Source organism: Sinohyriopsis cumingii, unplaced genomic scaffold (genome assembly GCF_028554795.1).
Source record: "Sinohyriopsis cumingii isolate HCF-2022 unplaced genomic scaffold, ASM2855479v2 utg001070l, whole genome shotgun sequence".
Taxonomy (NCBI): domain Eukaryota; kingdom Metazoa; phylum Mollusca; class Bivalvia; order Unionida; family Unionidae; genus Sinohyriopsis; species Sinohyriopsis cumingii.
Window position 1 is genome coordinate 59,045 of NW_028315957.1, and position 26,123 is coordinate 85,167.

Below are 26,123 nucleotides of genomic sequence, written 5' to 3' on the forward strand. Positions count from 1 at the left end.
TGTACTGATCAATGATGGTTTTTAATTCTGATTGCCATTCACGCACTTGATCGTATCTATACTGCTACGCATCTAATGTCGTCGTCGATGCTGACTTCGTCGTTGACTTTGTCAAGAACGCCATTATTATTTTACGCAGTAACCAACTGAGGTGTTTCAACTACAAATTCCAGACACCACCAGTAAGATGTTGCGGTTAATTTCTAATCAGCTGTTTCCAGTATAAATGTTTCTTCGGTTCAGCTGTTTAATATTATAGTCATAACTCCAGAAAACTTGTCAGTTGAATGCCGCCAGGGATATGTTGTAAATATCTCAAATTTTGCAGCACTGAACACAGACAGCCTGTACACACCGGTGACTGTTGCGGTTTATGTGATAGTATTATTTGGCTTTGACCATGTTGCGATGATACGGTGTATATGATATTGGTAATATGCCCAGGGGTTACTCCGGGTTTTGAATTTTAAATCAGACTAATTTTGTTAACGATTTCAGGAATCCCACTTACGACATCTTCTAGTGTTTTTTTGATCGTGTCGATGTTTGTCTTGATATCAGATAGACTTATATCAGTGGTGATTGGATCACCCAAGAATTTATCCCTTTCTTCGTTGAGTCGCTGAAAGTTTCTACGACGTCTTGTAAACGAGTTTACATGAACATCATACTCGGCCCGCAGCGTGGATAAGTTATTGTCTACGGTGTCACAGGTAACGTCTACAAATTTTTTTGCCGCGGCATCTTCGTCGGATGTTGGATCTTTTAAAACCACTATTTTGTTTCCGTTCATGCTGAGTTCACCTGTCATTGTGTCACCGGTATTTTTAAGCGATCGGCGACACTTTTTGCAATTTCATTTATGATGGTTGTAAATGATATACTTGAGTCTTTGATTCTGCCGCTGTCAGTAAACACGGGGATGTTGCCGTAGTGGCTCCAAGGACCCTGCGAAGCATGTCATTCCATTTGATATTGCTGGTTTTTAGCTTACCATTTCGATCCTGAAAAATAACAACCTCATCTTTGTTATTGAGATTAATAATACATGTTTCTAGATTATTTGGTCGTTGTGGTAATTGATCTCGCATAAAAACACCTCTGAAATTTTTTATATTTAATTGTCTAGCAGCATCGAGTAAATCAAAATTTGACATAGGTGTGAGACGCTGTGCGTCTGTCAAAACCGTTTGGGGTACCATGAGGGCGGAGTTCCTGGAAGTCTTAGACCGCTTCCGCGAGCGGATCGTCCATTTTTTTATACCCCTTCCCAGTTGCTTTCTTAAATGCCATTCCAGCAGCGGTTCCATCAGCACCTAACGCAGCTGCTTTCGCGACAGCTGGTGCAGCAGCGGCAATGAATGCCGGTATTGCTGCGAGAAGTGGAAATATACAGCCGGTCTTAATCACATTCTTGACGGTGCTTGGAGCGAAATCAAGTTGAACTCTGGTTTTCGCTTGCTGCGCTTTATTGAAATGTTTTAGTTGCGTTTTAGTCAGCGATAACGCATTTGGCCCACCACTAGCAATTTTATCATTTTTTAATTTTATTGTTGCCCCACACACGCTTGCGTTTTTTGATTGTAATTTTTTCGCCTGGCCGGGAGTCAGAGTGACATTAACGTGACTGTATGACATTTTTATAATAACACGATAGATCTAATTGTTACATGTTTTCTACTGGTGCATCAATAACTCTCATTCGCCCACCAACACCTTCAAGTAACATAGCTTTATCACTGAGGATAACCGCGATTACTCTGTAGTTATCAGTTGAGTTTACGCTAGCCCGAAAATGTATATCAACGACAGATTGCTTTACTAAATCAAGATGTTCCAGCGAAAAGTAATAAATCGTTTACAGCGTTGTAAAATCTAACTGTGATATTTGCAAACCAGTATCAATATTTTGATCACGTCCCATAAATGTCATCAAACGATGATATACACGTGCTACACGATTTTCTTCAAAATCCAATAATATATCCTCAAATGGTTCTTGATGTCCGTTTATTCTTAAAGATTCTTCAGAGACACCAAGTTTGTCAAATACCATTGGATTTCTTTCTTGATTGTTTAGTATTTTGAAAAGCAATAAAGACGTGTCTTGGTGCAGAAACACCTTGCTGTGATGATATATGCCATGTGAATAAACCGTTGACGGGATTTTGATTAATATCAGTAGTTGTTGTTAACCATGACAATATTGATTTACTGCCTTGATCCATAAAAGAAAGTAGCCGCTGTTCTTCAGCGAGTGATGGAGTCATTACCGGCATACACAATGCTGGCTTAAATAATGTTACTTTACCATCAGCAGCGCCATTTTCTCGCCAGATAGCATCATTATCATCACCTTTTCGATGAAGAACAACTGTTTGTTTGGCTCCAAAAATGACCTTTCTGACATTTCTGCAAAATCCAAAGATGTGGGACAGTGGAATTGCACATGAAAATCTTCTACGATTAGGTTCCAACATTAATTGACGTGTTCTGAATCCTAAATTGTAATTTGGGTTGCTATGAACCACCGGCCATATATCAGCGTCAGCGTTATCGGCAAAGTTTCTTGGTCGTCTTACAATATCAGGTCTTCCATCAGTATGGTCAGAATTGTCTTTGGCGAACATCATAGTCGGGCCAGCTGATCTAGTATAATCATCTGAGTATCTTGCTAAACCCAAAATCGTTGTGGCAACGTCAACATTATCTTGGATTGTCTCAATTTCTTTTCCATCAATCATGTATATAGCACTTTTAAACAACACCATGATACCATTATTAACAAAACCAACTCTGACATTAGCTCCATATTCTGTATTAGCGACAACTTTTGTTTCAAGTTCACCTGTGACTTCAATAAATGCTTCAGCGGGCAAGAAATATCTACTTGTATCTTTAACTCGCAATTCAATTCGTCCTTCTTTCTGATTTGGCGTTATTCCTTCATAAGAGTAATACTGATAAATGCGAACAAACTCATCCTTGAGCACTGGCGCATCCATGTCGAACGCTGGGTCAGATGTACGTTTAAACGTTTTATTATAATGTATTATCTTCTAAAAAGAAGACCACTTCCCGATATCAGACTTGTATTTATTTGTTCAGCTCCTTGATTTATCAGCGCCGCTAGTTTTTGATTTGCGGCTTGATTTATTACTTTACTGCTCGGTAATTTTACTGGCGTTGTTGGACCTCTTTTGGTCTGCGTATTAATCGTGCTAGTCTGTCCTTGATTGCCAAGAATGCTTTACCGGTAAGATCACCAATTGCACCGGGGGCCTTATCACGAACAACATCAATAGCTTTCATCGATAATTGTTTTGCAATTGGTATTGCTTTGTGAGCTATCTTTCTGAATAAACCCTGAACAACATCGCCGAGTCCATCTCTGGGAGTTGCTTTATAAACTGGTAATCGCGAGTTTATCACCCTGACCGCGGTAGGTCCACGATAAGCATTATGTATAATCATTTTTAATAAATTATTATTTATCTAACAACTAATCAATGTAGTAACCATCAACGATTTCATCAGTAAGTTCCCGATAAACATCAATGTCCATGACACCACCTTGAAATAGTCGTCGACACATATCAGCTGCTTCGTTAGTTATTTCTGGCGAGTTATTTCCAGCTCGTTTTGTAGGTGTTACTTTTTTCTAACAAATTCGGATTTTAAATAATTTTCTCTAGAACTATATTGATACGCAGCAATATTAATTAATTTATCTCGGTCAGTAAAAGTATTAAGAGATTCGTCGGTAAACATTACTGCAGGGCGTATCGGTATTCCGGGAGACTTAGGTTCGTGTTGAGATTTTTGTCGTTCTATTTGTTGCAACGGAGGAGGAAGTTGATAAGACTCTTGCTCAGGTGGCGAATAGGGAGGTGGTGGCTGTTGAGGTTGTGATCTGTATTCATTATAAAGTCTTTGTATTTCCCCTACAAAATTCACAAATTTTAGATCATCATTTCTTGGCTGTTTTGTGTTAAAATATACACGATATATCCATTTGATGAAATTATCATCATTCAAGGTAGCATATTCTGGTTTCAAAATTTTGTCTTTTTGAGTTATACCTGCTAATGTTGCAGTGGGTAAATCATTCTCTTCAATTTCTTTAAGTTGCTTAATAATACCCTTGTTAAATTTTGCTATTAGTTCAATATTTTCCTTTACTGGTTTGGGTTTAGGCGCAAGTTCTTTTATCACGTCGGCGACTTCAGTACGAATTTTGCTGATGCCTTCGAGAATTTCTTCGTCGACGGGTGGAGGTTGAGCTGCAGCTACATCAACTGGAAGATCTCGTAAAATCCTTTTTGTTTTCTTGGTTCTTGCTGCCACCTTTTAAGTTTGTTCAGCAATCTCTTTTAATACATGAAGAAGACTTTCTTCCTTTTACCCTGGCTCTTTTTTAGGTCCCCTAATAGCAGTTAGGACTTATCCAGTAACCGCAGTGACAGGTTTAAATAACTGTGCTGTGCCCGTAGCGAATTCAACTTGTGCTTCTTGAAGTTCTTGAAATTTTTGTTTTACAGAATCACGAACATGAAGAAATTTTTTGATTGCTTCTAGTCGCTTTCGTGCTAGTCTAGTTGTGTAAGATTCTCCGATATTTGCCATTATTTGACATAATAATGATTTAATTTATAGCAGCAGCAGAGGGCAATGACAACTCGGCGGTTCAATTCGCACCCTCGATGTGTTCCCACGAGAGGGATTCTTACGGTTAGCTGGTTTTTTTTCCCCGTCATTTTTTGGAAGGCTTAATTTGACGTTTGGAACCTTCTAAAGTTTATATGATTCGCCCTCACTGCTACTTGGTGACACTATTTTTTTTTACCCTAATGCAGCTGTCGACATAATGACCACCCAGTGAGTATGAACTGTCGCCGTCATGATGGTTGCCATATAGTATCCATCTATCCATCCATCCATCCGCAAACACGCACGCAGATACATACATACGTACGTGCGTGCGTGCGTGCGTGCGTGCGTGCATGCATGCATGCATGCATACATACATACATACATACATGCAGTTGGAGTGAGTCCAAAAGGCAGCTGCTTACGTGAGAAACGACTTTGTATCCTTGTGTTGCAGAGTCTGGAATTATTAGATCTGCACTATTGTCTGTATAGAGATAATATGTTATTTGAACAATTTGGGTTTTTTCACTTTATTTGTATCTATGGATCGGCATATACCGTACACTACTTTAATAGCTGACTTCACTTAGAGGAAGTAAAGAACTGTGAGGGTCCTGCTGGGTAGATTATATAAAGTTGGTAGAGAAAGGACAGATTCATTTGTTATTTTGGAATATTTAATCACTCATAAAAAAAGTTTGGTTTGAACCTTCAGTTGAATGTTGCAGTTAACAATCGGTTAGGACAACAGAAAATGTTTGATGAAACTTGACAAGCTAATTCCAAGACATCGAAGGCTCAATGTATGGAGCTGTTAAAAAGCCGTGAGAAGATTAACCTTGAGTCTACTGATGGACTATAAGATCCATCCATTTGCGATTTTGAACTTTGGGTTCTGATTAGATGTCTTTAAGGAGTAAAGGAGACATTTGTTAGGAAAAATGAGAAAGATAGGACAAATGTTTATGATAGGTGTATTTCCTAACTGTATTAAGATTACCTAGTATGTGCATACAGTTGAAAAAGAATACTCCCTTCGTACAGATTGCTTTGGAGACTCCTTTATTTGCTGATTGTAATTATAGACAAACTGAGACACCCATAATAATACCAGAGGAAAATGCAAGATTTATTGTTTTTTTTTCGATACAGGTGATACCTGCAGCCATTTCGAATTATGATCTGATATTGAAGTTTATCATGAATAAAAAATGTCCATAACTTTAGATGCTGCTGTTTTAAACATGAAAATAATTTTAGACTTATGGATATAAATTAGAGCGGATTCACCATTTACAGGACAAGTTAAGATCAAAGTGTATGTGATTACACATACAAGGGTCGCCATGCTTGTCTTAAATAGAGAATGGTACCTTTTCTCAACTTGAACAGCTTTTGATTAACTAAAAATAATTAAAACAAAGGCGACAACTTTCAATATGTTTGATTAGTTTATGGAATAAATACTTATTAGTCTGTAGATGTAACTTTCATCTAAGTATAAACCTGAAACTTTGTACAGATTTGCACTGTGCTAAAATGGTACCATATGACGTCCGCTGAGCACAAGGTCAGCATTGCATAGATTATTGACGAGATGCTGACGTCAGCTGTATCAATGCTCTCACGTTTCTGCAGAATTCATGCGTGTATTATTTCACAGGTCGGTCAACTCGTACATCCTGCTTTGTTGACGCAAATGTACTGAAGTTTTAGTAAATTTATCTTTCATTGCATTGTGTTATAAAAACTTGTCTTTATTAGGAAACAAGTTAGGCTTAATGGATGTTCAGCTTTCTTGTAGAAAAAAAAGATTAAGAGAGATTAAGAGATTAAGGAAGTAGCAGCATAAAGTTCCAAACAGTTAATGACAGTAATAAATAGATCCTCGCCATTAGTCACGTCAAAATAATAACTACATCAAAAAAAAAAACAAGCAGTGTTGTTACTGAAAGTAACATATACCATTATCAGAATACGGTGTATGCATAGAATAATTATGCAAGATATTTTCATACAGAAAATACACAGATTAAGCCAAGAGCTGGTAAGTAAAGCCAGTTTAATTCATTCTAAATAACGCAGTGGTCAAATTTAAAACCAAATTCAGTAATGTTTATCGTCAAAATGCTTGTGTTCATCAGCAGATTAAGACAACAAACTCCCATTGATATTTAGCTTTATGAACTAAGTTCAGATCTATTTGATGTGGAACAAAGTGTTTGGTATACATAATAGAGGCATTCGATTGTTTTTGTCGGTAATCAAGACCTAATTATTTCAAAACATGTTTCATTTACAGCAGAAGAACCGGACATCATTGAGGGCTGTGTCGTCGCCCCCTCCTTGATACCCCTCTATACGCGTCTGCATGCCACAAATGGCGGAGTTTATAGGACAGGACTCACTCCATCCCGCATAGGAACCCCAGAATCCTTGCCCAGGAGGGCTGGCAATCTCGTACTGATTTCTTGAAGCCTCCAGATCTCGACAGACGAACTTCACGAAGTTTGCTGCCGTATCGTCAACGTTTCTGCACTAAACCAAAATAAAATAGCTGAATTAAACTGAACTAAAAATTAAAGATTCTATTAAACAACCAAAGTTTTGCGGTTTTGTTTTCACACACACACACACACACACACACACACACACACACACACACACACACGTGCGCGCGCGATTGTGCATGCGCGTATAAATCCATTGATGACTTTTTCTTTCCTCATAATCTCGTGCGACATTGTAAATGACATTCTCCTCCTGCATGATATGAATAATTATATACGACTCCGGCATTTCTCTATCCTAGCGGATGCATTCGTACTGGTCAATATATGGATTGTCTTTCTACACAGAAGACTGGCAACGAAATTAATCGAAATCAGATTGGGCGAATTCGGCAACAGTCTGAAATATATTTATTAATCAGACAAACAACTCGCAAATCATTTGAACGTTTTATATCATAAATGACATGAATTTAATAGAATTTACGAAAACATTCACCGTGGTGGTCAATTCAGAAAGTAAATTACATATATAATAGGTTCATACCTGCCTCCTGGGTGAAATCAAGGTTAATTAAGTCCCTAGGTTTAGGAAAAAATAATCTTTTGGTTGTTTTTTTGCAATTTCTGAGCAAGTATTTGCTTTATTTTGCTTGTCATCATCTGTTTTCTTTCTAAATAAACAATTGGTAAGGTAGATCGTCCCACGATCATGATCTTGGCTATGGACCGTATAAAGGAGAGAGGAAAGCTAATTATATTTAGAATTATGAAATTTCCTAAATACGAAATACATGATAGACTATAGACAGTGTTGTATGGTAGTTGCCATCACTTTTGGTGACAACGTTACTTATTACTCTACCAATATCCTGTAAATACAGAGCATATATGGAAAGGAAGCTTTTACTATTTCCTTGCAATATGAACTAGAGGCAATAGGTAGCTGTGGATCTGGATATAGGCACCAAAACTACTAACGGCATAATACTATAGGGTGTTGAAAAACATTTTTCAAATAGATCTAACTTTAACTTCGGATTGTTTATTTGCTTGAAATAAAGTTATTTCGGCCTACCTTCCCAAATATATGTTTATAGACACTTCAAAAGTAACACGAAATATCTCATTCAGCATTTTGTGGTATCAATATTTTGGTAATTTCAACAGTTCCTTGTTACGTATGTTATAATGGTTTACGTGCCTCATGGCTTTCGACTTGAAGTGAAAACGCTGTGAGGAAGTCTTGTGTCTCAGCCTGATGTGTGCATGTTGACCATTCCCCCCAGTCACCCCAGTGTCCACTCCCTGATTGCACATGACCTCCATACTTAGTTCTCTTTGCATCTTTGCACTCAAGAACGATTGCATTTAAGCTGGTATCATCACCCTTAGTTTGATAGGATTCTATCTGAAAGCAGAATGTGAATGAAACTGGATTGTTATTAAACACAATTCAGATAAGAAACCTAGTTGACGTAGTTGTTTAAATACGGCTCATTGGCCATATACTAACATCACCCTTACCTACAACCACTAACAGTCACTCAAACCTCTAACCTTCACCCTAGGTCAGTGGACATCAATTAGTTAGAAACAACCCCAACACCAATGAATTTTAAAATAAGTATGAAAACGCTGACTTTCATCCCAAAATATAAGAGCCTTCATAATAACCAAAAAGATATTGTCTAAAACGTAATTGCGTATCCCCCATTTTATTGGAGAAAGAAAATATTAAACATTTTTTCACTCGCGGTGATACAAGCAGGCATATCTGGAAAGATTTAATCGATATCTAAGACAAAATTATAATAGCGTTACTCAAAATGAAACCACGAATGGATAGATGTATTACAAAAGCATATTGGTAGGTTCATTAGATCATAATACAAACAATGCCCATGGAACGCACACATTTAAAAAGGTGAGAAGATCAATATAGCAAAATAGAAGCCTAAATTTGCGAAAATCAATATCCATAATTTCACAGGAAGAGCATTTTATAATCAGTGAAGTAATATAAGGTGACTCTAGAATATATAACTTACAAGATCTAAATGAAGACACTGTTGAAGGACTTATCTCTGTAAATGGGATGATGTTTCCAAGATTGGGAAATTAACATTTGTGTAAGCATTAATGGGAAGAATTAATTACTGGTTTACTGGAACGGATGCAACGAATCTGTGTATATATAAGAGTCGAAAGAAAATACTGTCTAATGAAGTATGTGATATATGTTATCACTTTAAACACTGGCAGTTAAATGTAATGTACATTTACACTACACATATGCAATCAATTATTGTAATACGTATTATACAATTTAAGTTTATTGATGAAATGGAACATCGAAAGACTTCCTAAACACAATGTAAAGATTAAATAAATTACATTCTGAATGGTATTATCCGGGAGAAAAATCAGAGAATACATTCAGATAAAAATTACCTGTGGGTGTGGAACAATTATATAAAAGTGCACGACGTCCATACAAAAGTAGACATCAAAACTAAGTAAGAATTGATAAAACCCAACACAGTCTAAATATTGCTTTTAAATTTTGTTTTGAAAGAAAATAGTAATATATAAATGGCACAGAATTTACTTGATGCAAACTATTCTAATGTGAACAAATAAGTATCAGTGAAACTAAAAGGAATTTTCACAAGAAAGCTACAGATCTCGTTTTAAAACATGAATGAATCATCATATGAAGCTGAAAAAGAAACCGATCCGAATGATAATTTTTGTTTGTTTAGAAATTGACAAAAAGCATTCGAAAATTTTAGGTAGAAAAAGTACAATTTAAAATCAGTAACAGTTTACTTAGATTTATCAGCTCAACTCGTAAGACAAAAGAACAATAGAGAAAGAGAGAGCAATCACAAAGTCGTAATACCGGTTTCTTGGAAGCACAATGAGACAACATTTCTCCATAGGGTTACACTGTTCCATGGTTAGGTTTGTAATATTTTCAGCCAGGTCAGTAACAGCAGACCAAATGTTGTTTATGTTCTGGCCATCATGTCTGTATACTTTTGGTCTTGTTCACGTGTGATTGTGGTGGTGGCTGTTTTGGAGCAAACACACCCCATCGTTCATCTCCATAGGTTCTTTCGTGTGTTCATTTGTCTTCTAATAGTCGAGGATCACGTCTCAAGTTCTGCATACAAGATGGCGTTCACTGTGTTTTCCAGAGCTGCTGCTAACTGAAGTTACACATAAATTTCGCCTAACTTTATATAAGGTGGAAATGATTTTTGCCTGGAGTGAAATCAAACCCTTATAAAGGATGTTGTCCTGCATGAGTGGTGTACGAAATACCGTGGTGCTTCAAACAGTGTCAAGTATGAGCACAGTTAATTTTTATCTTGACAAAGTTAGGTTCAAACATTCTTGTGCATAATGTCTTACCAACTCGGGTAATTTTTATCTTGGACACAACTTGAAAAGATTTTCGTTGATGACTGTTCGGGGCTGCTTTGGTGGGTCTCTTTCTTGGAAAACACGAGCTTCGAGCATGTAGCGAAGTCCAGAGGCAATGGTGAAGGTTTTCACTTCCAGTCGTCTATGAGGATACTTAACTGTCATTCTGCTCAGAGTTTGACTGATCTCGTTTCCCACTTCAGGTAAGACATCCTCAAGGCACACATAGAGTATGTCTTCGATGATTATTTTGTACTCGTTAGCATATGCCATTGGACACGGTACTACCTTGGAATCAGTCTCATGTATATGCCGAGACCATTCAAGAAATACTTGTCTTGCAACCACATGTCCAGATGCAAGCGATCCAAAAATGCGCTCATGTTTGATTTCATGGTCGTTGCGAGGTCAGTTTTAATATTTTTATTCTATTGTATGCTATAATAATGTAAATTTGTTCCCCTGAGATGATAGTTTTTCAGAAAAATAGTTTGACCTTGACCGTTAGTCATAAATACCAAGTGTTGATCTAAATTCTGTCCTTGTTTCAAAATTTGTAGCAACCATCATAAACATGTTCTATCTTTGTTTTAAAATGATTGGTTGTCAAGGTCATGATAGGGCTTTGGGTTTAAGATGTAAATAAGTTTTTTAAATTTATTTTCTTTTTCTGAGAGAAAATGTTCTCGTCAAGGTCACACTGGGTGGAAGTGATATTTGACAAGTATTTCCTTCTTTAAACTTCTGGAAGATGATCAAGTGACCCTTGTCTATGTTTTAGAAAGCCCATATAACCCATGTTTTGGAGAATATCTTTCAGTAGATGTTGGGCCGTTAAAGTGTTCGTTGTATGTTGTGCTGTTTGGAGCTATTTCATATTACTTGGTTTGGAGTTATTTCAAATTACATGGATTCAAAAGCATTAATTCTGTTATTTTTCTGGAAAATCCATGTGCTCATGTAATATTGTGGAACAAGAACAGATTTCTATAAAAATGTATTCAGCTATCAAACACCGGAGTGAGAATTCTTGTTTCTACAAGGAACTGTAGAATTCAACACTGCATATTTCACCATACGTCATCGTCTTCCATCTTGGATTCTTCGTCGGGATTCAAACTTGAAATCAGCAGAACATTTTATTATTAGGACTTTAAAAAAAAATTATTCTTGGATTATTTTGGATTTGATTCTATAAAACCGTAAGTTCATATCTTTTCATTTCCACATAATTTTCCAGGGAAATAAATTATTGTATTCTTCAAAACTTGCTGTTTTCACCCTTTCTTGTGTTACTGTTTATTCGAACCTAAACAAGTGACATAAGAAAATACATACTTTCATCTTGTATCCAGAGGCAAAGGTTCCTTCAGCACAGAAATCGAAATCACGCCAATCTCCCCATGTGCCACCATTGTTGACAGTAAGAATCTGAACAACATACCTAGGGAAAGGTCTTGAAAGAGGAAATCCTTGTACTGTACTACAGAGACTCACGACACAGATCAGTGTATGCAACATTGTCAAAATGTTGTTACTCAACGAAGTTAGTATAATTGCAGGAATATCGTCTCTTCTATAGAAGTATCAAGCGTAGTATATTGTAATTCATACATTAAGTGAGATTACAGCCTGCATATATACTGTAATTCATAAATTAAGTGACATTGCAGCCTGCAAAAAGTTCATAAATAAAATTAAATGTGATGCGGTGTGGAATCAAGAACAATGCATAATAACTGTCCAATAAATAATGACTGAGGTTTTATAAAATAAAAAAAACATCTTTTTACGCACAAGTCAACACTGATTCTGGAGGCCTTTGTCGATATGTGTAACAATTCAATATATACCGCTGTTGATTTGAAATAAGCTACTCAGACAATAAACAGTAGGTGTTACTGAAGGCAAACTTGTACATACTGAACGTATTGCACGGCCTGGCTATCATCATATTATTGTAGTGTAAAGTCGACCAGTTTGCATAGAGCAGATTTAACCCATGGCCGTTCAAATATACGTATATATTCAGTTTGCTGGCCTGTTACGGGTATAATAATAATAATATTAATAGTAACAACAATAATACTAATAATAATAATAATAATAATAATAATAGACGATAACAAGCTGCCGTTATAATATCAGTATTTAACGGTGAGCTATAACATACATTTACAAATGATCAGACATAAATAACTACTTATGTGGCGGACATTCAGCATGATAACTAAGGCAAAATAACTGGGTATATCGTCAGGTCATAGATGGTTTTCAACATTTTGTATGCGCATTATTACCTTGTGATTCACCTTCAAGTGAGTACAAATGTCACTGATGCAAGGCAGATTTAGAGTTAACAAATGATCATTATTACAAAACTCTTTATCAAATGCAATTATTTCTTCTTTCATATGGAATTACTGGAATGGTTATCAACTGCGATAGTATATATGCCGTATGTGCTCGCGTATAAGACGATTCCAATTGCAAACTGCACAATGTCCCGCAGATATGGGTCTGTGAAGTTTGTTAGGGGTAATCAGTAGAGCAGACAGCATAGATCCTCATCTGCAGGCGCATTTTGCTGCGGCAAATCAGGGTCTTTATATTTTACAGTTGACTCGACCTTTGAGCGAATGGATATTGTCCATCAATGATGAACTACACCTGACAAAGGCTTAACTAGCAATACGGTCATTATCTGCATCGATACACCCACACGTTTGCTGTATGTTTTCTTCACATGGAATCAAAGAGATTGTGGACTGGCATGCATAATGTTTGAAGTCAGATTACATTGATTTACAAATCAACTATCATGCATAAGGCATGTACGAAATTACTGACAGAGTACGCAACGTTATTAGCGCTACTGCCTAATCGTGTATCGATATATCTTGGCACTACAAATAAACAATAAGAAATAATCAATATCAATATTGGCAAACTTGTAAAATAAAAACATTGACCTTAACAATAAACATTGTACGAAATATAATCTCTTATATTTTCTTTCTTCTCCACATGAAATTAGGCTCAGTCTCGAACTACGGCTATACTAATTCGTTTTTCACATTTGGCGATATCAGATGTTTGCGATACATGCTATCGTTTCTTTCCTTTTATGACGTGGAGATTTAATTTTGTGCATTTTATGTACCTGATTTTTCTTCCCGTTTGTTACAGTAGTATGTCTTGCATTATATAACAAGTAACGAGTTTGTGTTTATCTTAATAACGACGATGAATTTGAGTAACTAAGTCCAGCGGTTGTTGTTGTCATGGGTTTAAAACCATTTTCAGCACATGGCAGGCTCTATATGGCGGCCAGTGTAACTGGTGGAGGATGAACCCGGGAGAACTCCGATAAGACCCACCGACCCATGGGAAGCTACTGGCAAGCTTTCTCATATGCCCACATTAGCCGCGTCTAGACTGGAGCCGACGCAGACAGCGGTAAATTGGAGGTGATCAGTAAATGAGAGCGCTTTAGAATTAGACAACTCAACCGCCCGGGTACCCGTACCTACATAAGGTTGACAGGTGAAGCTTCATGGACATAACGCAAGGTCGAAACTGCTGGATTTTATTTGGTGTCATCAACCACTATTCCAGTTTTGTTAAGATTATCAGGATAAAGGGAGGTCTAGCACGTTTGACAAAAAGGGTTACGCTCATGTTACATATTAAGACAACTTATCTTGTGCTGATTTGGTAACAGGTAAATTCTGACCAAACAAGTGTGTACGACGCGTTGTGTTGTCATAATCGCGATAAAATGAAAGAAAATAAATTGCTGATTGTACCGGTTTTTAGTTTCCAGCTATTATGGTTTTATAAACGTACTTATTTGGTCTTCATATTGGCAAAACATTATTCAGTTACAAAGAGAGAGAGAGAGAGAGAGAGAGAGAGAGAGAGAGAAATGAAAGATGACTGCATGCACATTACCCCAGATGACTAATTTTACCTTATCCATCCAGATGACTACTTGTACGTTAGCCAACCAGATGACTGAAATGTGGAAGTTTAATGCACTTTGATCGAGCAAACGTTTGAAAAGAGCAAATGCGCATTCATTCTTTTCTTGATCGACATTTCATACAAAACCGGAAATTCGTACATCTATTTTTAACATACATGTATGTATTGGTATTACTTTCGTAAGCATTTTGTCCATACAATCCACTCAATTACTTTCTACCAAAAAGTAGTTTGACGTCTGCTAATTTATCACTCCTGGGTTTCTTATGAAATTTTTGACAATAAAAAGTTACTTAAAAATTACCTTGGACGTTTCTTTTATATTCGCGTGAAAAGAAAATACGATTTTTCTTTTGTTTAGTTTTGTTGTATTGTACATGTATGCTATCATGATGAAGAAAGCAATGAGTTATAATATGCACGTGTAGACGACTGTGCGACGGATGATGCACGATGCATAACGGATGGTGCACGATGCATAACGGATGGTGCACGACGCATGGTGCATGATACACGATGTATGATCGATGATGCACAATGCACGACGGATGATGCACGATGCATAACGGATGATACCAGCAAAGCATTTCGTAACCTTCTGTTGCGGCAAATGCCATGTGTGATAAAGATTGAAGTAGACCAACACACGCTTAAAAATGGAAATACTTGTGTTACACACTATCGCTATATACATATTCAAACTTATGCACAATCATTTTTGAAAGAAAAATTTAAAAAATTTTAAACAGTAAAATATAAAATGTGTTAAACCCGTTATTTTCCTGCCCCCACCCCTCCACCCCGTTGAATGTCACTATTGTTGTAACTATTGAAGATATAAAGCGAGTAAAGGTGATGTACAAGTCTAGGCCATAATGTTATTACCTCTTCCAATGCAATGATTGGATGCATGACGAAATTATTATTATTATTATTATTATTATTATTATTATTATCAAAAGCCATGTCAAAATGCACAGAAAGAATGAAAATGATTTACTCGGTTTTTCGTATGAAAAAATGCGATAAAACTGAGTAACTGTTAACTGTGCATGAGGTTGATCTGTTTGAGAAGGTGATTCCATTCTGTTTGAGTAGGTGATTCTAGTATGTTAGAGTGTGTGATTTCAGTCTGCTCTTAATTGCTTGTAAAATACGAAATGTCAGACGAAATTTCATATTTGAGATTGCATCTTACAGTTTTATCTGAAAAAATTGTCTATTACCAATTAACTAGAATTAATGTGAAGTGCATTGGTTATATCCATTCAGAAACAAAGACAAGTGAGATAAACGTTCACGAAGTTGACAAGTGTTCGTTTGATTCCGTAGTTAAGAAATAGTTTGATAATATTTAAAAAAAAAAAAAAACTATTGTCACTGAAATTACTATATAACCTCGCACCACAGTTTAGATCATTTATTTCCGTTCCCCGCCCAACCCACTTGAGCCTGACCAAAGCCGGAAGATATTCCGAAGAACATAGTCCCTTGTTTGCATATGTTGACTGTTGACTTATTTGGTAATATTGCTTATTATTATTATTATTATTATTATTATTATTATTATTATTATTATTATTATTATATTGAAACGTTTGACTATAAAGTTTATGAAATTTTATAGATTGTTGTATTTTTTTTTATTTAATCACAACGAAAGCTGTAAAATATCCATTTCTTCTGCGTCATGGAGACACTATTTCTTTATTTCCTCTCTGTCAGTTTGTTTTACAACATGCACAAAGAATCCCTCAGCAAGTGACGAAAACGTATTTATTGAACAAAGATGGGTTAACATGGAGCAATACGTGACAGAAATCCATAACATTTGGTCAAAATGACTTACTTTTGAAGGCTGATAACGTAGTAGAAGGAAAATGATATCGATATGTGGTTATAGAGAAAGTACAGTAATTCAAGGGAGATAATTGTGTTATAATCCAGCGAAGTCCTTTTTTGCAATATTGTGCGAAGACTACTTATCAAAAACCATGTCAAAGCAACAGTTAATACAATGAATTTTTTTCTCCGACCTGCTTCAATTGCAAGAGTTTAGACAGTTGCGGATGAATCTTCATAAAGTAGCTTAAAACCTATGGGGTATATATAACGTTTGTATCTGATGTTTTGTTGGACCCGTAGAACATATATCTTACCAGGCGGAGTGCATAGCTTCATAGACTGTTACCCAGTGGTAACGGGTTCGATTGCTAGAAACAAACTGAGTCGGATACCGTGTTAGTAGTGATGGGGGCACTTTACGGACAATGGGAATTACATGGACATAATACTCTCGGCACGTTTACGGAGAATGGGAATTTGACATGGTGAATATTGGGCAAGTATACGGACAAGGGAAAGTGGAACATTGGTTAGGCCTGTATTGGGACAATAGAAATGGAACAGGTGGGGTGACATCACAGTACTGGACACTGGCAACAGTGTTGCAAGTGGCTGACATGAATCGGGCCAAACAGGGGGAGCGGGAAAAAAAGATCGAACGCTTGGCGGGGAGAGAACGTACTTCCGCGCGGGAGTGACCAACACACACAAACATCGCCTGGAGGGTCGAAAACCAGTAACGTTCATACAACAAGACAAAACCCCACAAACATCGCCTGGCGGGGCGGAACACATAACTTGATAGACTTAGACAAACAAACAAGCAAACAAACAAACAAAGACGTAAATCTTTTCGAGTAAATGGATTGGCCTTGAAAAGGGCCGTTAGGTTTCTTCTTATTCTAATTTCTTCTTCTTCTTGTCCACCAGCGCCTCACTTTTTGCATCACCTTTTTCTTCTTCTTCTTCTTCTTCATTTCATTCTTTTCCTCCTCCTGTTTCTCCTTCTGCACTCCTCTTTCTTAAGCTTCTCATTTTTTTCTTCATTTTCAATTTTTTCATTCCACGCTCTCATTTGTATTTTATTATCTTCTTCCTCCTTTTTCTGTTTTATCAGTTCGTTTAATGTGCATTTTCTTCTCTTCAAATTATTGATCTCCATACCAGCCTATGAGGACTATAAGCCCCAAACTGCATCGCGACTAGTATTGCCTCCAAAATACCTAGGGTATCGACCACTTCCTACAATTTGATAATTGTCTCCAAATGGTTGGTTGCCACTTTGCATTCAACGTGGAATGGCGCAAACGACGAACGCTCCAATTTATATGTCTCAAGCACGGACGTGAAGGAAAACATATCCTCTTACCAACTACCCATATCACCTACCACACAAGCCACAGTGATGAGAATGCTAACCTAACATAATTGTTTTATACAAAACCACTATACTTTCTATAAATACATACAATCACCTCAGCAAAGGAGTTAATGTTTGTAGTCACACTTCTCCTCATTCACACAAAAAAAATATTATTTTACTCGTAGATTGTTTCTTTGTTAAGGGAAAAACAAACATTTATTAGTTTTACAGATATTGACATCTTTTGGAAGGAAAAGAACCGTTCTCATCAGAATTGAATTTAAGTGACGAAAACATCACTAATTGTTCGAAACTTTTAATATGTACAGTGTGGATAAACACCCAAAAAATGTAATAGTTACTGACTAGAGATTATGTTTGGTAATGTAACATGATACAAGATATATAATATTTTGGGGTGGAATACGCCACAACATGGACTTCTGCGACTTTTCATCATTTGTAGTTATAAGAAAACTAACGTGAGCCTGACTAAGAATGAACCAGGGATGTGCGCGTTGCATCAAACATAGCATAACTTTCACACAACTCTCTATATCCCCATTCCTTGTGGTATGAGTCGAGTGTTCACTTCCTGCTGGCATTTAATTATAACACTCTAGTCTATACTTTTAGAACTATATTGTCATTCAAGCATGTTAATAATGCCCATTAACTGACATCACTTTAATGATCGATTATAAACGAATTTCGGTACATCTTAAATGAAAATGACTGTTTTGACTTTAGATAATTAATCACTAGGAGTGAGAATTTTATACCCACCTTTAACAAAATTTCAATAAAAGAGAAAGCCTATAGACAGCACTGCTGAAAAGGTCTCAAAATGGACACAAAACAAAATAACAGAAATAAAATTTAAAGATTTATTTTTATGTTTGATTTAATAAAATGTACCAGGTAAGTATTTATATAAAGCCAACTTCTTCAGCAACGCAATGAATTCTTCATCTTGTGCGGCATCTGAAGAAACCATTATACTTTCTTGAGGTATAGAATCTCCACTGCCACTCGGATTCAGAATCGTGTTTGCCTTTTCCATTTTAAATTGGGAAATATGCGCCAGATATATTTGCTTACCGTGTCAATTGTTCATTCCAGCGGCCAGATCTATAAGTTTCAAGAATGTACGGAGGAGCCAGTGGTGACAAATTTAGATAACACCCCTTGATCGATTTTCTGTGTTACATCTAATTAAGATAGTGTACCTTCTTGTAACATAGGGATACTGACGTAACTTAGATGAGCATCCATGTAGTCCTTTTGCATGTTAAACGGGGAAATTTGAATCAGATGCAGTTGTTTACTTTGTCAATTGTTTTTCCCAGTAGGTAGCTATTCTACAGTTTCCAGGAATCATGTCTGAAAAAGTGTTGGAAACAGACATAACACCACGCAACTGAAACTTCCGGTTTTTAAGTACTAATCTGAAAAAATGCCGTTTAACAGGTTCGACTATTAGGTATTATTGTGTGTCATGTTAAAATAGACGCAGTTCAGAATAATGTCACGAGCCGGACATATCATGGCATTAGTAATGAAACGAAAACGACAATATTTTGAAAGATGATTTTAAAAATGTATCACACCATTACTATTAAATAATTTGAATTGCTTGGATTAAACAATAATATACAAGTATTGATATGTAAGCATTGACAACCTATATTATATGAACTTATATTGCCATTTGAAGGAAGCTTTGATTTGATGTATGACTCTCTTTTGACAAATACTGGACAAAGAGTTAATGAAAATACAGAATGAATGAAGGTAATGAAATAATATAGTCATGTCCATACCTGTATCCAATGACCCATACCTGTGGCTTTTTTGCTAGTTACCCAAAGGAAAGGTAAGGATCTGCATTCATTGATCCTATTTCCAATTTCCATAAATTCACATATCCTGGGTCTTCATTTCTCTAGTCCAGAATGGCACTTTACCTAGTAGCGCCCTTCGGTTTGGCAATTTGACAAGTAAATTCCAACCGATGCAAGATAACCTTATTACTTACCTAGAACTGTTCTTACACGTACTACTGTCACCGATGTGACATACCTAGAAATAGTCTAAAAATTCCACAGTGGATGATTCGACAGAAAGATACATTTTTTTTTAATACCGGAGTAAAAAGCCACGCCATATTGAATCATTTAGTACTTCCAATATTATATAGAATTTTCATGTCATGCCCGTGACATTTTCAGCCAGAGAAACGCATGTCTCAGGGACTACGGTATGAAAGATGCCATCATTTACCTTAGTTTAGTATTATGGATTACTTTAACCGTAACCAATGTCAATATTACGTTATCAGTATGTAATGGCATCGTCCAGTACAGTTGTTCCTGACCTTCTTTTCTATAATACATGTCCTAATCAACCTTAGTTTGGTAACGTTTCAGTTCAACGTATTGTTTACTTTACATGACGTTGAAGGAATACTTGCTTGTATAGCATAGCCTTCAATGTCCTACCCTCAAAACATGTTCCCGATTTTCGAGTTCAGGTCCAAGCACGTTCTGCCCGGTGTATAAAATCTAAAACAAGAAAACCATCTGTACCTGTTAGCTATAGCAAGTCCCTACGCTTCCCGTCGACTATGTATACCAACTCCACTTCTTACACTTGTGATCTCACCTAAACCTTCAACACAGTGCTTCAGGGATCATAATGAAAAATGTATAGCATTTATGACACCGTTTCCTGCCATGACTAATATACAAGATGTTTGGTTGGACAGTTTTCAAGATGTCATTGTAACTGAAACACTCTTGCGTTCGATTATTAATTTACCTCCCCCAAGGATAACACGTAGCGGCAGCTTATATCGTCACCCCTCCTGCAGATGATCAGCAATGGGGCAGCAGAGCTACATGTTTCTTAAACTTCCACCCAGCAGTTTAAAACCAGATATTGTAGCAGACAAACGGACCGACTAATGAATAAAGAGACGGATCGAGAGACGGACGGATCGGTGAAAGGTAGCACATATTCTTCAAGCTTTGAAAAAGCGTAAGGATAAATTAAATAAAGTACAGCAATATACATGGGTATCATTACTATATTTCACTACTCGAATATGTATATATTTAAAGAGAGATAAGATGTTGAGCAGCAGAGAGGGCGAATCCCACAAAGTATTTCGTTTAACAGAGCCTTCTATCGAGGACATTTTATATAGAGATATTATTTTTCACAAAATAAACTCTTCCAAGTCAGAGAAACATGACAAAATATGCTTTCTCCGCTGACTTGAAGAGTTATCTCATGAAAATATCTACCTATACAACTATTTCTTGGTACAAGGGTCTATCTTGCGAAAACACTCGGTGGCGTCGTCGCCCTCTCTGCTGCTGAAATGCTAGCATTTCAACACTAGTGTTTCTGTGAAAGTCCCTGGCAGAGTTTGCTTGTCGTCGCCTGTCTAGTTAAAAATTGTGTCTAACCCAACTCGATACCGTGTTCGATGATCATGTAAATTTATCGTTACAAATCCATGCGGTTTTGCCTGAGCACGACTAAAGAAATTTCTAAATTTATTTATGTCCATGTCGCCGCTGCACCTAGTCTGATGAATATTTCGTAACGTGTGTACGTCAACGCCGTTGAACAGCGCAAGAATGTTACAGTTATCTCTGATCATTTTCGGAATTTGTGTATATCGTTGAGTTACATAAATCACATCCACGTTTTTATATCTGCCGCTTGAAAATATCCTGGCAGGGTTTGTTTGTTTGTCCAGCATCACATCGTCGTACACGACTAAATTATTGATGCTCCCGTCAATATCATCGATACCCGGCGACTCATCGATGTCAGTAATCAATTCAATAATATCATCACCGTCGTTTATCGACGCTGCATTCTCGTTAAAATCTTTTAGCACGCTGTAGCATCGCTGATCGTCCACAGATGGAGCTACCAAATATAACTTATCCCATTTCATCCACTTCATTATTAAATTAAGTAACAACTACTTCTTACCCGGCCCAGATGGGCCTATAATAATCATTCGGACAGAATTTGGCAGCACTGAGTTATGTTTGATTGGCTCTCGTCGTTTTGTAGCAGAAAAGTCGGTAATCTCCATTAGATATATCATAAAATAATATGGATTTATATTGTGTGAAATGTAGAACACGTACCCCAACTGCGGACATAACAACCACTACAACAAAAAATAATCGATCTGTACTTACAGGCAAGTGTGAACGATGCGGCAGAAAAAAGTTTATATTTATTAAAAAAAAAGGAGGTGATATCGCAGCCAAGTTAACAGCGCTGCCAGGAGCTCCGTGGGCTAAATACCCAGGAGAAAAACATCTTCCAGGATATAATTACTGTGGTCCTGGAACCCGACTTGATATCAGGCCTAATGACCAGAATCAGCCCAATCCAGGTGAGTATCCGATAAATGCTATTGATAAGGGGTGTCATGCGCATGATGTAGCTTATTGAAGTAAGGATTTGCAATAGCGTCATCTCGCGGATGTGAAATTAATTCATGCGTTAAATGCCATCACTGATAAATCTTTCAAAGAAAAGTTAGCATCCTGGTTAATAAAATCCGCGATGAAAGGTAAATTAGCGCTAGGTGCTGGTATATAATGGAGTGGATTTATTATTCCCCAAAGGGATATTGGAGAGGTAGCGCAGAAATTAGTAAACTCGCTGAAGCAGCAAAAGTTACGCGAGCTACTGCTAAAAAGTGGTTATCCCGACAGGCAATATGGCAAATTTATCTACCGCGTCCTAAACAAATTCACTTTGCGCATTTCAATGTTAGTGTGCCAAATGAAGTTCACCAGGCTGATATATTATTTCTGCCACATGATACCATTAAAATCCGAAGACGTCAAAACACATACAAGTACGCGTTAACTGTAGTTGATGTTACAAGTAGATACAAAAATGCTGAGCCTTTAACAACTAAAACAGCATCTGAGGTTGCTTCTGCGTTTGAACGAATTTATCAACGAGGTGCTGGACCACAGAGTGGTCTGCGATGGCCAAATGTATTACAAGTTGATCCTGGCAAAGAATTTCAAGGTGCAGTATCACCGTTGATGAAGCAACATAACGTCACCATCATACGAGGGCATACTGAAATTCACCGTGATCAGGCAATTGTTGAGCGATTCAATCGAACACTTGCTGAGCGGTTATTTGGATATCAGTACGCGAAGGAATTTATTCAGGATACGAGATCTCGTGAATGGGTTGCAAGATTACCAAGTGTGATAGCTGCGCTAAATAATGAAATAACTCGAAGAACCAACATGAAACCTGCCATCGCGATCACAAAAAAGCATATACCCGTACGACGTGATTCTTCAGCGCAGCCAATATTAGGTAATGTCACTGTAAGATATTTATATGAACCAGGTGAACTTGATGGCGGTAAACGAAGAGCGACTGATCCCATTTGGAGTGTTACCACACACAAGATATCTAACATAACTAGATCCACTGGTAGACCAGCAATCTACAGGTTGGATTCAACTGCTCCTCAACGTGGATTCACTCGTGAGCAATTACAAGTAATTCCCGAGGACACACAATTACCACCCCGATCACTTAACTAGCACCCAAGGCGCTGGCGCCTCTACGTCGATTACACTCAAGACAGGTCAGCATCATATTATCGCGTGTATGACCGCGACTGTTATCTTTTCTATTTACGGTGAATTGTCTTGGATTATTACTCGAATACTGCCATAGCATTATACAATTACAGCTCGCGCAGTGATTATTCTGCTGTTGTTTCAGCGCAACAACGAAGTCATCGTCGAGGTCGAAATCGCGATTATTTTTTGTCACTTTGTTTGTAACCAGCGAGTTTTCTTTTTATTATGTCGCTGTTGTTTTCATTATTAATTTTATCATCTATTGAATCTTCCAAGAGAATTCTTCGCAGTTGAGATATTCTTCTGACTCTGGACACAGCCAAGTAGACCAAGTTTGACCATTCGATTCGATCATCAACAATCCAGACAGTTGTATCACTGATAGTTAGTCCTTGAGATGAATGAATTGTCATTGCGTATCCCAGCGTCCACGGGGATTTATTCATTTTTAGTGCATCTTTGACATCATTAATATCAGCTAACACAATATCATTCAATAGTAAATTCCGTTTCTCTGTTTTCCCAGGAATATCAACATCTATATTCTGTAACCGCGTATCAGCTGGTCTATAACATAACGGCACTGGCAGCATTGGAAACTTTTCTTGTTGTTACTGAAATAGCTGTTGTTGAAGTATGTCTCTGACTATCTTTCTACTTGCCACTATCAAATCGTTTGGTTTCCACGCGCTCCAAAAGTCGCTCATTGAAGTTTCAGGAATCATCTCGCGCATAATTTCACATTGAATTTTATTCGGTTGTAATCTGATTAATGTTTTAAATTCCTTCAACGTTGCATCAAGCGCTCTATGATCATCAGACACTTCTTCATGATAATCTACAAAATCTTTTAACCACGAATGTGGAGATACGCCGACAAACGGAGGTGGCTGACCGTGATCGCCGCACATTATAACTGCGGTGTCAGGAAATCGATTTATCATTGATAGCAAATTTATAGAAACATAAGCCAGCATTGAAAATCTTAGATGTGTGTATTGAGGCGATTCTCCGTCGATATAACTTACAATTGTGCCCAATTTTTTCCCGTCGGACAAGTAAGCATCCTCCCGATTACAAAATATATTTCTCGCAACGGCATCAGCAATTATAAAATCCAATTCAGCATCATCGATAATCAGTCGCGAGTGATGTAGTTTATGATCATATGCACCACCTTGAGTAAATTTACCGATTATTCTTCGTCCGAGATCTTTTGCTATTTTTTTCACTATTGCTAAGTTTGATCTGGAGAACTTGAGGAACCTCACCGATAATGACATCCATGGGAGTATTTGGACTCTCTCGTGCATACTCGCTAATAACTTCATCGAGACTGATACGCTCCGGTGTTGGTAACCAAGCTGAAGTCTGCGGTCGATATGATATGATTGCTTCACTGACAGTCAACGATACCAGTATTCGGCTGTCAAGCATATATCGCAATAACACTAATGGTACTCAGCGCTTTTCACTGAAGTGTCTGCCAAACCAAACATAACAGCACGGATGAAGTCTCGTAGCGAATTCAAACGAAGTCACACGAGCAAATCCTGTCAAATCAAAGTCGGGTAAAGGACCGTTTATAGCAACTCGTGTCATCGAGTTCGTGGGATGTCCAAATCGCTTAAAGTATTCGCGACACTCGCCCATCCCGAGAAAGCTTCCCGGATAACACGCGATGATATCACGGAAATCATATCCCGGTAGTCATACTGGGTATTCCACAGCCCGCCATGTCCATACTCGACACAACTTAATTGTATATCCGAGAGAAACTGACTTCGGGTTGGTCTCCATGAATTTCTTTCTCTTGCAGCGTGAGCGGCAAAACTCGGAATTGTAAAACAATTAACCAGTAACTGCTCAGTGTTTTCTGAATATTTCTCTGCGAGTTTTTTCATTTGTTGTTGCAACGACTCCGTCCGGTATAATTCACCGTTGGGTTTTACAAATTGATCATACTCGGAATCTTCGGAGCTTTTAAACAACCACATCGACACAGGGTCGGTTTTGCTTATCTGTTTGATAGCATCAAATATATTTCCCGAATAATATTTCACAACACGATCCCGCGGAAATATCGTAACTGCGTTAGTCCAAGCATGAGCGTTATGATCAATGATATTTATTGGAGCCCCGTATCGATTATATTTTGATTTGTATAATGCTTCCTTTGTTATCGTTGTTACGGTTATGGGGAATCTTAATGCGCTTTCTAGCTTGGCGACATCGTTTATTGATGCTCCTGTGTGTTTGACCCGCTCAGCCCACGCTATTATTTTGGACTGTCTTAACGCAGTCAGACCGTTTCCCCGCATCGCATTTTTAAAATGTTCCATTACTCGCTCGGCTACACAATTCAGCGCCAACGACGTTCTCATCTCGGTGAGTTTATCAATTTTTGGTTTTTTTATTGGATAGATTCCATAAATGACTGCGGTCACAGGATACGCTCGAGTGTAATATGGTTTATCAATCCAGGTCAGCATTCCTGGTTTGGAATCTTTACTTACCAGAACGGTTTTTCCATTATCAAGAACAGGGTTGAGTTTGTCACGGATAATCCATATATCAGAATCTGCTTGCACAATAAATTTTATTCTGAAAACATATTTCCAACCACCCTCATCAGCGGTGAGATAATCAATAATTGTTTTTGCTCGTGCATCATTCATT

At 37.4% G+C, this 26,123-nt stretch overlaps 1 protein-coding gene across 4 annotated transcripts; it reads right to left on the bottom strand.

The window, feature by feature from the left end:
- Positions 1-6,701: 6,701 nt before the first annotated feature.
- LOC149772866 (vitelline membrane outer layer protein 1-like) lies at positions 6,702-20,460 on the bottom strand. 4 transcript variants are annotated; one of them, XR_016417564.1, is made up of 3 exons: positions 20,379-20,460; positions 8,368-8,574; positions 6,702-7,191 (listed from the first exon to the last, which is right to left on the bottom strand). XR_016417564.1 is itself a non-coding variant. In XM_089947181.1 (3 exons), the coding sequence occupies exons 1-3, from the start codon at positions 14,575-14,577 to the stop codon at positions 6,946-6,948; spliced, it is 462 nt and encodes a 153-aa protein (XP_089803307.1). In that variant the 5' UTR covers positions 14,578-14,665; the 3' UTR covers positions 6,702-6,945. The 4 variants fall into 4 exon arrangements, 3 of the variants coding, with proteins under 3 accessions (XP_089803307.1, XP_089803308.1, XP_089803306.1); XM_089947181.1 differs by lacking the exon at positions 20,379-20,460 and adding an exon at positions 14,569-14,665; XM_089947182.1 differs by lacking the exon at positions 20,379-20,460 and adding an exon at positions 11,934-12,229 and having other exon boundaries at positions 6,702-7,186.
- Positions 20,461-26,123: the final 5,663 nt, after the last annotated feature.

Bases quoted from the DNA above. Each gene is read 5' to 3' on its own strand.
- LOC149772866 (XM_089947180.1), bottom strand. From the start codon at position 12,116: ATGTTGCATACACTGATCTGTGTCGTGAGTCTCTGTAGTACAGTACAA. The intron at 8,575-11,933 runs GTATGTATTTTC...TTCTGCTTTCAG, and splicing joins CCTCTGGATACAAGATGAAA to ATAGAATCCTATCAAACTAA. The intron at 7,192-8,367 runs GCACGTAAACCA...ATTTTGGTTTAG, and splicing joins TTCAAGTCGAAAGCCATGAG to TGCAGAAACGTTGACGATAC.